General features: G+C 36.2%; 1 protein-coding gene across 6 annotated transcripts in view; it reads right to left on the bottom strand.

The window, feature by feature from the left end:
- LOC150081815 (RNA-binding protein Musashi homolog Rbp6-like) overlaps positions 1 to 16,699 on the bottom strand; it is a 1,034,865-nt gene that overhangs the window by 595,739 nt on the left and 422,427 nt on the right. For 5 of the 6 annotated variants that reach the window (XM_090378903.1, XM_090378901.1, XM_090378906.1 and 2 more), the window contains exon 5: positions 7,209 to 7,278. In XM_090378903.1, coding sequence (XP_090235029.1) covers positions 7,209 to 7,278 — 70 coding nt within the window. The remainder of the gene's footprint in view (positions 1 to 7,208; positions 7,279 to 16,699) is intronic. The other variant, XM_090378902.1, reaches the window with a different exon arrangement.

Here is a 16,699-nt window from a genome sequence, read left to right as displayed (position 1 = left end):
GGTATTCCTTCTTCTTCTTGTGTGTGAACTGTGGACAGCTCATTCTGGAATCGTACTTGAAAGGTACTGAGATGGAGAAAATTCTGAATGAAACAAGGTAGGTTATCTTTCAGTCCAAGGTTATTTAAGTCTTGGAGGAGTCCATATCTCCAAGTGGTGTCAAATGCTTTGGTAATATCGAAAGTTATCATTACCATGTGTTGTTTTTTAACAAAAGCATTTCAAGCGTGAGCTTCTACTTTAATGAGGACATCAGCTGTAGACCTGTTACGGCAGAAACCAAATTGGTGCGGTGTTATAGCATCTTGAGCTTCAATAATCCAGACTAGTCTCCTGTGAACCAACTTTTCTATTATCTTTCCTAAACAGCTGGTCAAAGATATAGGATGATAACTATTAGGGGAGGTTGTATCTTTCCCAGGTTTTGCTATGGGTACCACTATTGACTGATGCCATGTATCAGGGTAAACATTCTCTTCAAAGATTCTGTTGTAAAATTTTAATAGCGTGGATTTTGAGTTGGAGTTGAGGTGGCGAAGCATTATGTAATAAATGCCATCTGGTCCAGTAGAACTATTTTGAGAAATCTGGAGAACTTCATTGAGTTTGGTTATAGTGAATGGAATTTGAAAATGCTGAATGGAAGGTTATAAGGATATGATTGGTTTGTATTAAAGTTAATTTTATACTTTTCCATAGACGTTTTTGTGCGTTTAAATGAGTCTTCATAAGAGTCAGGGGATGAAGTGGTAACAAATGCCTCAGCTAATGCCTCAACAATATCAATCAGAGAAGATATATCCATTCCTTTCCAAGACAGGATTGTGGCCAAAGTTTGTTGATACTTTCCACTGAGGATACAGATCTTTTTCCAGATTATTCTGGGGTCAGTGTTTCTGCAGATGGTGGAAGTGAATCGAATCCATGCATCCTGTTTTGCTTTTCTTCAAATTCGGTGTGCTTCAGCTTTCTGACATTTATAATTGATTAGGTTCTCCATTGTAGCATTTCGGCGAAAAATGTTCCAAGCTTTATTTTGTTTTCTTTTAGCAAGAAATCAATCTCTTGCCCACCAACCATTATATCTTTGTTTGGTAATGTTTGCTTTTGGTATTGCGTTGGCAGCAGCTCTAAGTATTTCTCCTACTATATGTCTAGTGGCATTATTAATAGATGTAGTGAGGATCAAGTGACTATCAAATTGGATTATTTTAGAAAACATTTCCCAGTTCGCTCGGTGAAAATTCCATGTAATTTGTTGGCTGGAGGCATAGTTTGTATCTGTCTGTATTTTGCAAATTATAGGATAATGGTCACTGTTGTGAAGATCAGCTAATGCTGTCCAATCAAGGCTAAGATAAATAGATGGAGAACATATGGACAGGTGAAGAGTGGAACTTGATCCTGTAGGCAGGTGAATATACGTGTGTGCACCAGTATTCAGAAGTGTTAAGTGATGGTTGTCAAGTTTGGTTTCAATTATCTGCCCTCTCTGATCCATGTTAGTGGAACCCCACAAAGGATGATGAGCATTTAGATCACCAAGAAGGCATACAGGTTGGGGCAGTTGGTTTAGTAAAACACCAAGTTCTGCAGTGCAACACGAAACATTTGGTGGAATATAAATAGAGACAATAGTGAATGCAATGCCAAAAACAATGCGAATGGCTACTGCTTCCAGAGTGGTGTAATGCTGAATATATTTGGATGTTACATTTCTACGAACTAGAATTGCTACTCCTCCTCTTGCTGGAGATTCAGAACATCTGTTCCGTCTGTATAGTGTATATCTTGAGAAGTGTGGAATATAACTCGATGATAAGTATGTTTCCTGTAGACAAATGCTTGCAAGATCGTGCTGGTGCATTAAATATTTTAATTCATCTAGATTGCTTCTTAGCCCTCTACAATTCCATTGAATGATTTTTGCATTATTTGATTTTAGGTTATGTGGATTGGTCTGGCCGCTTTGTTTTCCCTCGGTCCTGTTTATATTTCTCTCATTTTGAAAATGCTGGACGAGCAATATCCATCTCATCTTCTGCATGTAGTAGGAGAACTGAATCATCATTATCCAACTTCTCATCAATTTCCATACTTCGGTCAGTTCTTTTATTCTGGATAGGATTTGCATTATTTTCCTTTGTTGAAGTTCCTCATTTGGGGGCATTGTCATGGTGCTGCTTGGTTGGCTTTGTATTAGCAGAATTTGACGTATTCTTTGTCTTTGTTGCTGTCAATATCTCATCATTTGTGAGGAAAGATTTGGCACATTGAGAAAGAGATACTTTAAGAGGAATTGTAACAGTGGTCTGTGTTGAGGACTCTTTAGTGTTTTTGACTGCATCAGAATAAGATTTGGGTGGCATCACGTTTAATATCTGTTTTCTTGTTTCTTGGTATGAGACATTTTTCTCTACTTTGTATTTCAGTATTTTCTTTCTCGTTCTCTATGATTCACAAGTTCTGGAATATGCAGGGTGAGCACCCTGGCAATTGGGACACTTTGGCGCTGCTGCTGTACATTCAGTTTGTGAGTAGTCTGGTGAGCTACACATGGGGCAAATGGCCTTACCTTGACATGCTGTTTGAGAATGACCATACTTCTGGCATTTAAAACATCTGAGTGGATTTGGAATATATGGATGGATCTTACAAGAAAGGTAGCCAGCTTTAACTGATGCACGAAGATTCGGTGTGTTGAATGTAAGGATAACATTTCTGGTAGGTGTAAGGATGCCATCCTGTTTAGTCATTATTCTTTTGGCACTGATAACTTGTTGTACCTTAAGTTCTTCATCAGGAACACTAAGGAGGTCCCGTTCTGAAATTACCCCTTTTGAGGTGTTTAATGTTCTGTGTGAGCTTACAGAAATGGGAAGACCTCCAAATGTTGTTTGCTTCAGGAGCTGTCTAGAATGACTGGGATTGGAAGTTTCTATAAGATCTCCTGAGCGAAGGCTTTTCACAATTTTGGGAGTACCTGCTACAGCCTCTATGCTTTTCTGCACAAGAAATGGCGATAAGCTACTAAGAGGTTTCGTTGATAATGAGTGTAAAATTAAAAAAGCAGGCAAGTCATGTGAAGGATCATCTTTTTTGATTCTTTTTTGCTTGAGATGACTCAAGTTCATGACAGCACATAGGCTATACAGTCGGTGATGTTAATGGATCCATAATTGCTCCTTTTTGCCCCGAGTATTGAATTATACTCAGATTAACAGCCCCGCCACATGGAGGCAGGAGTGGTGCCACCCGTGACCAAGCGATAAGAGATTAGTGGTTAGTGTGTTAGAGAAATTGGTTATATATATATATATATACAAAAGAAAGGTGTCTTTCCTTCCTTGATACGAAGCTTACATCTTTATTTAGAAAAAGCCAAAATTAAATAACTTTATAAAGGAAGGGTTTTAACAATCTCTATAATCTGTCGCTAAGAGAAAAGACACTTTCAAATCACTTTGGAAATATCACTATGATCACTTGCTTGGCACTCGGGGACAGGTGTTCAGGATTGTGACTTTCTGGAGTTCCTTGTAGGTGTTCGCTGGGAGACCTATTGCTGCTAGGCTGTTATGTAGGGTCTTTGGCACCATACCTGTGGTTGACACGATGGTCGTTACTTGTTGCATATGCCACATCTCTTTAATCTCCTGTCTTAGGTTCATGTATTTCCTGATTTTTCCCCCATGGTTTTTCTGCAGGTTGCCAGTGTTGGGTACCACTATGTCAATCATATAGGTAGCCTTTTCCTTCTTGTCCACAAGGGTTATGTCCGGTCTCTTGTGCGGGATTGTCCTATCCATTATTATGGAGCAGTCCCAGTACAGCTTGTGGGTTGGGGGTCTCTAGTGCTGCCTGGGGGTCGTACTTGTAGTACAGTATGCTTTCTCCGATAAACTGGTATTTCCTTGATAGCTTCTGATGTATTATCCTGGCTACCTGGTCGTGTCTATGCTTCCATTATTGGCATATGAAAAGATTCAGGAGATGAAGCAATTGCAGCTGTAGAGAGGGTATTCCCTAGATACTATAATGAACTCGAACCTGTAGGCAGAAGACTACAGAGAAATTCTCCAGACATGGAAAGAGCATACCGTGAGCAGTACCATTATGGCTACTTCGATTGACAGCAGTAGTTTTATTATTATTATTATTAGCCGTATAGTGCAAGGAAGCCTGAGGCTTATGGTGCACCAGCTAAAAAAAAATTTTTGAGTTACCCTGAGTCACGAGCTCATATTTTACTAAAGCTCATTTCTGGAGGTCACTGCCATAAAACAATAAAAACAATTTGCACTTTCCGGATTACTGGGCTTTTCTGTTAGTGCATCTAATTATAAACAGGTAGTAAACTCGATCTTATTGCATTTGCGATAATACCAATAACTAGAATTCTGTGGGTTTTTAAGTTATTATAGTGAAATGTGTGCGTCCCCTTCACTGAAATCTTCAGTCATATAAAAAAAATTTTAAAAACGTAATGTAAGTCCCAATTACGTAATTCGGGGACTTACTGTATAGAAAAATGTTCAGCAACCTGTGTGAAAAGTATGGCAATAGATAAAAAAAAAACAAAAAAAAAACCAAACTTACCACGTACTACTCGCGTGTCCAATACGATTCTTCCCTTTATTTTTTACTATGTCGATTTTAAATCATTAAATTTAAAATCAACCTTTTATTTAGCTTCACTTTATCTTTTAAAATGATGCATATGGTTTGGTCACCAACATTACAATGGTTCTTTAGAGATTTAACGGGTGCACCATTTTCAAACGTTTGAATAATTTCAAGTTTTTGTTTAATATTTTGTTTAAAAATTTTCTAAACAAAAAAAAAAAAAGTTACTATAAAAAAAATTCCGATATTGCTGACATAAATAACGAAACAAAATTTTATTTTTCCTTTTGCGGAGCGATGGAACACAACAATCAATACGACACACTAAAACAAACTAACATTTCTCCTCTTTTTTTTTTTTTTTTTTTTTTTTGAGCGACGGAGGTGCAAAGACAGTCGGGGTTGCAAGATAATAGGCACAATAATCTCCTAATTCCTAATTACGACTTATAACGCCGCTTCTTGGTGCTCATTTAGGACTTGCAAAACATCTGTTTATACCTATTTAGTTATTACTTGAATTTGATGATTTCAGGTTTTTTTTTTTTTTTTTTTATTTGGAGTCTTGAAGTAGTAGTAGTAGTAGTAGCAGTGTCACGGTTAATCTGATCCCGGTAAATCTAGAGTCTGCTGTACATTTTAATTAATGATAGCACAACAGAAAAGGTATACATAAACTTAAAAAATATATATGTATATATTAAATCTGTTCAATAGGGTTGCCATTTTGGTCTTTACAAAACTATAGTCTTTTGGTATGAAACTGACACACAGCAAGGTACAATTCCTCAGAAATATTGTCAAATTCTCTAACTAATGATTGCTGAGGCTCCTGTTGAACACCTTTGCTTATTACTAAATACATTATCCTTTAAAAATCTCTAAAAAATAATCATGCAGATGGCAGAATTCAATGGAATTCTGCCCTCTGAGCCATCAACCTGGGAACTTTCCATCTAAAAATCTGCAAACATTTTTGCATAAAGAGCTGGTCCTCCACCCTGCATAACAAAAGAAAAGCTAAAATTTGATTTTGGACTACATTAATAGAATGATTTTGTCTTTTAGCAGTCTCAGATAGCCTTCACCTGTCATGGTTCCCTCAAAGAAGAAAGGTTCATGAACACCTTGTATAAATTCCAGCCCCAGCCTGTCAAGCTGGGAGTGTTTAAGTCTTTGTCAAAGAATAAATAAATAAGAGGATGATAAACACAGTTATGGTGATTAACAGTTCCACTTAGTTAAATGTACTTTCATCATTCCCTAAACATTGCCAATAATATCCGGATTTGTCACATTTATGGCCAAAACCATCCTCCAAATTCTAATCTTCTATCTGGATCGTCCTCATTCAAACTTTGTAGCAACACAGGATGATAAACCTTGAATTTAAGTTCCTCTATGATTCTATTTTATGTTCCAAACTTTGGTTTCTTTTAGATTTTATTTGAATTTCTTTCAATATCCTCTCTTACAAGTTCCAAATTGGCAAATGTATGAGCAACAAGGTCTAGGTTTAGATAGATTGTGCACTGTACGGTGTTTATTACAGGTGGTTCATATCCAAAAACTTCTTGAATGTGCAATTTCTGCAGCATTCTCATATTTTGCATGGAAATCATTACATTACAATTTCGATCCTCTTCTTCATTAAGCTCAGGTACTTTTCCTGTGTTCAAATTATCCTTAAACAATAAAAAAAAAAAAGATTATAAACTGTTTTTCAAATAACTTATACATATTACATTCAGCAGTTATTCAAAACGGTTTCGTTACTTATGGACTGCCCTGTACATATAAGTAAGAGAACAAAATGAAAAAGAGATACAAGTTGAGTTACAGTGTCCATGAACCCAAAAGTAGACAGAGAAGAAATGAATATAAATATATGAAAAGAATCATATTAAAATAAAGAGGGCCAGATAACAATGGTTTCAATTTCAAAAAAATTTATAAATGAAAAATATTATGAGGGGGAGATTATCAAATTCTATCAGTTGGATATAAAAGTTTATGAGACCTTTTACTGTAGTAAATCTATATAATTTAACATCTATACCTATATGTTGCCTGTAAATAAACAATGAAGAGACACAATAATGGATTATGAAACAATGTCTTAAAAACAGGAAGAGTGATATTATACAGCAAGATTTCCCATAACAGTAACCTCCTGTAATGATTATCTGACAGAAATTAAAAGAAGTTATGTCTATTGATAATTGTATATAATAGAATATAATATAATAGTTGTATATAATAGAATTTTGGAAGAAAAATATTTCTCATGGAAATAAACTGAATTTGTAATTTTGGGGGAAAAAATGCCTCATTCACAACAAAGGTTATTTATAAATTAAATCTCATATATATACTGAAATCATTAAAAAAACAGCTATTTCTTTACAGATATGAAAGCTAATGATGTGAGCAGAGTTATAGAAATTGAAATTTTAGTTGACTATAAATTAGGAGAAAATTTAAATTGGAGCAAACATTGATTTTCCCTCCCTCCAAATTTAAACATGGAAATAAGTGGCAAATGCATTAACTTTATTTAATCATCAAACTATAATTCAAACCTGCTACTCTACCACGTGCTGCATTATTAGGCATCATTACTTCTTTTGGTTGGGCTTTCTTGCATTCAACCTGAAAATAAAATTAAGCAGCCTAAAATGAATTAGATAAAAAAAGAAATGTAACTAGATGGAAATATCTAGTCAGATTTGTGAAAAAACATAAAATGCCCATATTAATGAATACCAAAATATACTGGGTCTAAATTTTGCAATAGTCACTGATATTGTTATTAAACAAATATATTCAATACTTTTAAACTATTTGTTTTTGTACCATAATGTAATTCAGTCAGTGTGACAATGCTAAGAAAGGATTCTCAAATCAAAGATTAACAGTTATAACTGACATATGAGTTATGCTTTACATAACTTATTTAATTTTATTTATTTTTTTTCTCTTTAGCATTTTTTTTTTTTTTTTTTTTTTTTGTTTCTACTGGTACATGTAATCATGCTATAATTAAATAGAAGCAAAGAAAAAAATTATGCTAAAGAGAGAAAAAATAAATAAAATAAAAAAAGTTATGTAAAGCACATGAAATAGTCACAGAATTCAGACCAGATGTACAGATTTTCATTTTTCAAAATATTTATAGTAAATCAATACCAAATAAATGAGGTCTAATGCAGTGGTAGTCAACCTATTTTGTTCACGTATTTCTTAATATAAACTACCCTCAGTATTCATTACCATTAGCATAGGCATATGATGCAAGAAAGCAAGCTTATGCAGCATCAACAAAAAAAAAAAAAAAAAACACTTCCACTTCACCCCTCCGTTCGTTTGAAATACCTGTATAGCTGAGCCTTAAATTTATTTGGCTATCAACCTCCACAACAAGGGAAGGAAGTCTGTTCCACCAATCAACTACCCACTGGCTAAAGGCAAATTTCCGCACATCTATCCTACATCTGTCTTTCCTCAATTTGTATTTATGCCCTCTCAGATGATTATTCTGAGCAAGAGGAAGAATCCCATCAGCATTGAGCATACTCAAACCATTCAAGGCTTTATACACCTCTATCAGATCACCTCGCCAGTGCCTAGTCTCCAGACACTGTAATTTGCAAAACTTAAGCCTTTCTTCGTAAGAGCAACCCTTTGTTCCATTCACTAATCTTGTTGCCCTTCTCGACATTCGTTCCAGCAACTCTACATCCTTCTTCAAATGAGGCCTCCAGACCTGTATACAGTACTCAAGGTGTGGCCTGACCATTGCCTTATACAAGGGAATAATCACCTCCTTATCCCTGCTAGAAAAATTCCTGTATATCATTGACAAGACACCATGAGCTACTCTTGCAGCCCATCTGCACTGCTCAGAGAACTTCATATCTGCCTGCACAATTACCCCCAGGTCCTTTTCATTCTCTACCACTGTCAGTGTAGTACCATAGAGTTGATATGTTGCTCTGGAGTTGCTGTTTCCCATATGTAGTACTTTACATTTGTCAATGTTAAACTTCATTTGCCACCCCTCAGCCCATCTGCTCAACCTTTCCAGATCCTGTTGCAGCATCATAGCGTCAGTAGTGTCCTTAACAACCCTGCCAACCTTTGTATCGTCTGCAAAATTGGACAGTAAGCTTGATATACCATCATCAATATTATTTATAAATACAGAATACAACAATGGACCCAACACTGAACCCTGAGGGACTCCACTAATAACATTAGTCCACGATGAGCAGTGTCCATTGATTATCACTCTCTGTCTTCTCCTCCTCAACCACCCCTTTATCCATAGCAACAATTTGCCTCGAATGCCACACTGCCCCAATTTGTGCAGCAGTCTTCCATGTGCAACAGTATCAAAAGCCTTTCTAAGATCCAAGTATATAATATCAAAGTTATTCCCTGCATCCAGTTCTTTTGTGACTGCATTATAGTATCCAATCAAATTGGTCAGGCAAGACTTGCCCTTAACAAAACCATGCTGTGTCCGAGCTATAACTGAAGTCTTGTCTAGATGATCCTGCAGTGATTCTTTAACCAGTACCTCCATTAATTTTCCTGGAACAGAAGATAAACACACAGGTTTATAATTACTTGTGTCAGCCTTTGATCCTCCTTTGTGAATTGGGGTCACATTTGCACATCTCTAGTCAATGGGTACATCCCCTGAGTCCAAGGAAGCTCTCATAATTATGGCTAAGGGTTTGCTTACTTCCTTTGCTGCCTCCATTAATATAACTGGATAATCCCATCCACCCCAGGTGCCTTTCTTGTGTTTATCTTCAACAATTTCTCCTCCACTTTACTCTCAGTTATTACAAGATTATCTAGCTTACTGCCAGAGTTGAATACACCTCTGGCATTCCCCTCGCTGAATAACTCCTCATGTGTAAATGTCGATGAAAAATATTCATTTAGTTTGTTAGCTACCTGAGCAGGATCATCAACAGTAGAACCATCGATATCAAGTGGACCAATCTGATTCATCCCCTTCCTTCTAGAATTTACATAAGTAAAGCAAAAACAGCAAAGAGTTCTTTACATAAGTAAAGAACTCTTTGCTGTTTTAATTTGCATCCTTTGCCAAAGATTTCTCATAATCTGCCTTTGCCTACCTGACCTCCTTTGTGACTTGGTTACAGACCAGCTTATATCTATCATAGGCTTTTGTGTCACGTGTTAATTTATATATATCCCATGCATTTTTTTTCTCTGCCATGTGTCTCATTAGTTCATCTGACATCCATTTAGGCCTAAACCTTGAACTATATTTCTTAATTGGTATGTAAAGCCTAGTAGCTTCCAAGATAAGTTCTTTGAATGCTTCCCATTTTGAATTTGATGTTGGTAACATCATCAGTTGATCCCACTGTACAGAATTTAAATACTGTCTCAGACCATTGTAGTTGCCTTTATAAAAGCAATAAAAGGATATATCTGTGTCCATGACCTTATTCATGAATTTTACTATTCTTTGTCATTCCAGAAATGTATCCCTCATGAAGAATAGGAGACCAGCAGAATTACTTAACAAGTACAGGTCCCTGTTGAAAAAAAGCCGTGAATTAGGATTGAATTTGAAAGTGTCTGCAATTCTGCCCAGACATGATAGGAGGGAGTATATGATGAGAGCCTTGTCGATCAATTCGGCCCTGGAAAGATTGTGCAAGGCTCAAGTGGTAGAATTTTTTTCTGCGTGGTCTGTACTTGTTAACAGGAGAGACTTCTTCTACAGGGATGGGATATACTTAAATAGAAAGGGTGCAATAATATTTGCTGATGCTATCGAGGCAGTGTTAGGTGAGTCGGAAAACTGCTAGCTTGGGGAGATACAAGGACCACTAGATTAATAGTAGCCACTGGCAGAGGTGAAAGTGATTCTTGCACTGCTTCTATTGGAATGAGCAGAAGCCTGGAAAACAAGATGCAGGATGTTTCAGAGACTGCTGGGAGTCATTGCGGTATAAGTAAACACAAGGGTTGTGTCAGGGTAGCTAAGAATAGGAACAGGTGTATGTATACTTGCATGTACACCAATGCTAGGAGTGTGGTAAATAAATTTGAGGTATTGCTCAAAACATCAAAGGTGGATATTGTTGGGATATCAGAGACGTGGTGTCACACAGATATAAGGAATGCAGAACTGGAATTTGGGGAGTACAATGTGTACAGAAAGGATAGACAGGATAGAGAGGGAGGAGGGGTTATGCTATTAGTTAAGAAATACATAAAATCCAAGGAAGTGAAGCCAGTCGACATCACTGGACAGTGCAGTGTTGAGTCAGTTTGTTGTGACATAAGCATTGGGAGATTAAAACTGAGAGTAGGAGTGTGATATAGACCTAATGACTCTGATGAGTATAATAAGAAACTGTACAGGGAAATAGATTGGGCCAGTAAATCAGACAGTCTTATAATGGGGAATTTTAATTTCCCAGATATTGACTGGAATTTATGGGTTGGTCACTCACACACTAGCAAGGCTTTTGTGGATTTATTGGATGATTGTTTTCTACATCAGCATGTTCGGGAGGCAACTAACTAGAGGGAGTAATACTCTTGATCTGATTATCAGTAGTGATTCTTCATGCATTAAGAATCTGCAGATAAAGGAACCACTGGCAGTGATCATAGTGTGCTGAAGTGGGATTTAATCAAAGAGGTAACTACCATCAGGGGTAAAGGGAAGGGTTTTTGCTTTCATAAAGGCGACTACTATGGTCTGAGACAGTATTTAAATTCTATACAGTGGGACCAACTCATGATGTTACCAACAGCAAATTCAAAATGAGAAGCATTCAAAGAACTTATCTTGGAAGCTACTAGGCTTTACATACCAACTAAGAAATATTGTTCAATATTTAGGCCTAAATGGATGTCAGATGAACTAATGAGACATATGGCAGAGAAGAAAAATACATGGGATACATATAAATTAATGAATGACACGGAAGACTATGATAGATATAAGCTGCTCTGTAACCAAGTCACAAAGGAGATTAGGCAGGCAAAGGCAGATTATGAGAAATCCTTGGCAAAGGATGCAAAGAAAAACAGAAAAGAGTTATTTAACTATGTAAACCCTAGAAGGAAAGGGATGAATCAGATTGGTCCACTGGATATTGATTGGTTCAACAGTTGAGGATCCTGCTCAGGTGGCTAACAAATTAAAGGGAAAGTCTTGCCTGACCAATTTGACTGGATACTATGATGCAGTCACAAAAGAACTGGATGCAGGGAATAACTTTGATATTATATATTTGGATCTTAGAAAGGCTTTTGATACTGTTGCACAGGGAAGACTGCTGCACAAATTGGACCAGTGTGGCATTGCAGGCAAACTGCTGCTATGGATAAAGGGATGGTTGAGGGGAAGAAGACAGAGAGTGGTAATCAATGGACACTGCTCATCGTGGACTAATGTTATTAGTGGAGTCCCTCAGGATTCAGTGTTGGGTCCATTGTTGTTTTCTGTATTTATAAATGATACTGATGATGGTATATCAAACTTAATGTCCAAGTCTGCAGACGATACAAAGGTTGGCAGGGTTGTTAAGGATACTACTGATGCTATGCTGCTGCAACAGGATCTGGAAAGGTTGAGCAGATGGGCTCTGAGAGGTGGCAAATGAAGTTTAACATTGACAAATGTAAAGTACTACATATGGGAAACAGTAACCCCAGAGCAACGCATCAACTCTGTGTTACTACACTGACAGTGGTAGCGAATGAAAAGGATCTGGGGGTAATTGTGCAGGCAGATATGAAGTTCTCTGAGCAGTGCAGATGGGCTGCAAGAGTAGCTCATGGTGTCTTGTCAATGATATGCAGGAATTTTTCTAGCAGGGATAAGGAGGTGATTATTCTCTTGTATAAGGCAATGGTCAGGGCACACCTTGAGTACTGTATACAGGTCTGGAGGCCTCATTTCAAGGAGGATGTAGAGCTGCTGGAACGAGTACAGAGAAGCACAACAAGATTAGTGAATGGAACAAAGGGTTGCTCTTACGAAGAAAGGTTTAAGTTTTGCAAATTATATTGTCTGGAGACTAGGCACCGGCAAGGTGATCTGATAGAGGTGTATAAAGCCTTGAATGGTTTGAGCATGCTCAATTCCAATGGGATTCTTCCTCTTGCTCAGAATAATCACCTGAGAAGGCATAAATTCAAATTGAGAAAAGACTGATGTGCAGAAATTTGCCTTTAGCCAGTGGGTAGTTGGTTGGTGGAACAGACTTCCATCCCTTGTTGTGGAAGTTGATAGCTTAAATAAATGTAAGACTCAGCTGGACAGGTATTTCGAACAAACGGAGGGGTGAAATGGGAGTTTTTTTTTTTTTTTTTGGCTGATGCTGCATAAGCTTGCTTTCTTGCATCATATGCCTCTACTAGATTAAGTAAACTACATACATAAATATGTAGTTTACTTAATCTCATTGCCAAGTGGTTTCATGGAGAAAAGTCTAAGGGATTATCTTTATAGTCATAATGCCTGAGTTTAAATCTGGCCTTTAGGTAATATTACTCCCGGTATTGGCTTAGTGGAAAATGGGAGAGGTTATCAGACATATGGGGAATGTGGTATTGAAAAAAAAAATTAACTGGATTATTTTAAATTAAAATAGAATAAGATAAAAATTTTAATTAATAAACCAAATTATACTGTCAGAAAACTATCAGTCAAGATATTCTGTTTCTATGGTGGTTTATAGGGATTAATCCAGATCAAAGGTCAAACTCCTTAGTTGGGGGTTGGCTTAGATATGGCTTGAAGAGTATCTCTTGGTACAAAAAAACCTAATAGCTTCTACAATTACTTTCCTGAATGCTTACCATTGAGAATTTTCTAATGATAATATCATTAGTTGGCTACTGCATAGAATTTTATAACTATCTGAGATCACTGCAGTCATCTTTAGGAAAGGAAAAACCCTTTCCTTTACCCTTGATAGTAGCCACATCTTTAAGTTTGTTGTTGTATTTTATTGGCGCATTAGCAACTAAGGCTATAATGTGCCATCTTTAAGTAAATCCTATATTAATACAGTGTGATCACTGTCAGTTAATGATTCTTTTATCTGCAGATTCCTAATGAATGAAGAGTTGCTACTTATAATCAGATCAAGATATTGCTTTCTCTTGTTGCCTCTAAATGCTGGTGTAGAAAATATTCATCTAATAAATCCACAAGAATCTTGCTACTGTGTGAGAGACTAACCAACAAATTGTAGTCACCATCTGAAATTAAAAATCTCCCATTATAAGATATTCTGATTTGCTGGTCCACTCTATTTTTCTGAATAGCAGTTTGTTATACTCACAGCAGTCATTAAATCTATAATTTAATATTAACATAAGAAGTGCGTGTATGATACTCAAGCTAGTGAAGAATGAAAAAGACCCTGGGCTAACAATCAGATATGAAGTTCTCTGTGAAGTGAAAATCGCAGCTCATCAGGGTTTTATCAATGACATACATGAATTTTTCCAGCAGGGATAAGGAGGTGATTATCCCATTGTATAAGGCAATGGTTAAGCTATATCTTGAGTACAGGTCTGGAAGCCTCATTTGCAGAAAAATGTAGATTGGAATGGGTGCAGAGAAGAGCAACAAGATTGATGAAGGTAACGTAACAAAAGGGTGCTCTTATTAGGAAAGGCTTCAGGTCTACAAACTTCAGCACAGTACCTGGCTTTAAATGGATCGAGTAATTCCATTCTATCAGCATTGAGCTCAATGCCAATAGACTCCTTCCTCTTTCTCAGACTTCACACAAAAGGGGACATAAATTCAAATTGAGGGTTGATGGCTTCAGGATAAATGTGCAGCAGTTTGTCTTCAGCTAATGGATAGTTGATTATTGGAACAAACTTTCATCTGGCATTTTAGAGGTTTGCAGTTTGAATAAATTCATTGGAAAGTGGTGTGTGATGTTGTTAAACTTCCTTTCTTGCATCACTTGCCACTACTAATATCAACACACTCCTACTCTATCCTTTGTTTTCTCAGTGCCTGTGTCACACTAAACTGAGTAAAAATTGCATTGACCACCCATGTTGACTGGATGCCCTACCCTTGATTTTATATGATTCTTAACTAAAAGCACAACTCCTCCACCTCCCTTCCTTTCAGATCCCTTCTCTCCTAACTTAAAACATTTTCTCAACATTGTCCTATACTTGTTAAGTTAATTGTTGGATCTATTCTTTGGGATGGATAGCCGACTGCTTGAAGGGTCCCTTTCTTTTAATCTTTTGAAGGCATGAACCCTATCCTTCAAGCACTCAAATAAACTTATCAATATGCTGAATTTGTGTTTTAATCGCTTCATGTAATGAACACACACACACGCCCGCCCGCACACACTCTCTTTGTCTATATCGTGTCCTGCTAAATGCGCAAAGAGAAAATAATAATACAGATAATATAATCCTGATTCACAGGAGCTATCCTTGGCAGGCAGACATCCCCCCCCCCAAAATACAGCAGGCCCTCGTTATAATGTGGCTAATGCTGTTCTTGTATTATAACCCATATCTCACTCTAACGCTGTCACAACTCACTATGATGCTCTTTTACCAACGTACAGATTGAATTTGTGACATGTTTAACGAAAATGTTTCATCTGATGTAGTTGATAGTTTGAAAATGAATAGCAAAGTTTCCCATGCTGACTTGCAAAATTTTGTTTCGTGTTTTTTGTTTGTTTTTTTTCAAATGTGTTTTTACAAAAAACACATTTCAATTAAGAGTTTTCATTAAAAAACAAATAATTACAGTTAATAAGTATATCAATCCATTCGGGAAAAAAATCAATCACTGGTATTGTAAAAGCAGAATTTTAATATAAAAAAAAAATTTCCCCCAAAAACAAAAAAAAGTGAGCCTGTTAGGCCCTCTACTACCATGTATATTATGATTAAGGCTGAACTTCTCCTGGGTTAAGAGTATAAACTTCTGGTAAGAAATTCATGATGAATTAAACCTTTAAAACCAAAAAATCATCCTGACATAATTTTACCTTTATACCAATCAAAATTTTCTTATTTCTGAGAAAGATCAGACATTTACATGCCCTCTGCATATGTTAATATATGTTTTTTTTTTTTATTTCAGGTCATAAAGATAACATTATGCTTTAACTCCTGTCACCATTCTTTTAAGAAATTATGGATCACAATCACAGATTTCAACAAGTTCATTTTGAAGTTCCACTTTTATTTCCATCTGAACTGTTTGGTACAAAAATGAAGTTACATCATTTTCTCATGTTAAAATATCAGCTATCATGATTTGGCAATTACCATATATGATATCAAAACTTCAGAAGGTGTTTTGAATTTTTTTTCTGCATCAGCCTGAATAATGCTGCTCACACTAGTCATTTCTTAATATTCAGGCTCACTCATATCTTGCTTTGTCATCAATGATATTGCGTCTATCCTTGAAGCACATACCATTCAAACATCCTTCCTCTCAATAAAGTTTTTTTGCTGTATGCTTCATAAATCATTTTTAATACCTGAGGCTGCCCTCTTCAACAGAATCAAAATTTTAGAGATCTTTGTTCAAAATATGACATTTTGAAAAACTGCAATACGAAATTATTTACCAGCAACAACAAATAAAAATAAATGTTTGACCAGTTACAACAGAATATTATCCTACTATACTCATTCTTGATTACAAAATGAAATAAAATGTCTTCTTATTTTATGCCCAAATATTTTTAATGAATTTGGTCCTTGAACTTCTAAAATTTTAAACAAAAATTCAATATTAAGCATGAAAAATATTGTTTGTTAAATATGCACCTTGGCCTGCTGAATATTGGTGTTAAAATAACATTTTCCATCACAGAAGTCCAAGTTTCATGTGCTGTGGATGTTGATTTTTGCAATTATGTTAAACTTATATAGACACTAAATGGTTTGAAATGTATGTTTCAAACCATTTAGTGTCTATGGTTCTGAAATCTATACTCTCTCCTTCAAGTAATCCCATAAAAAGGAGTGTGTTTCTATTTAATAGAGC

The sequence above is a fragment of the Mastigoproctus giganteus genome, chromosome 8 (genome assembly GCF_048544385.1).
Source record: "Mastigoproctus giganteus isolate SK-2022 chromosome 8, ASM4854438v1, whole genome shotgun sequence".
NCBI lineage: Eukaryota > Metazoa > Arthropoda > Arachnida > Uropygi > Thelyphonidae > Mastigoproctus > Mastigoproctus giganteus.
This window is presented reverse-complemented; position numbering and strand designations above follow the sequence as displayed.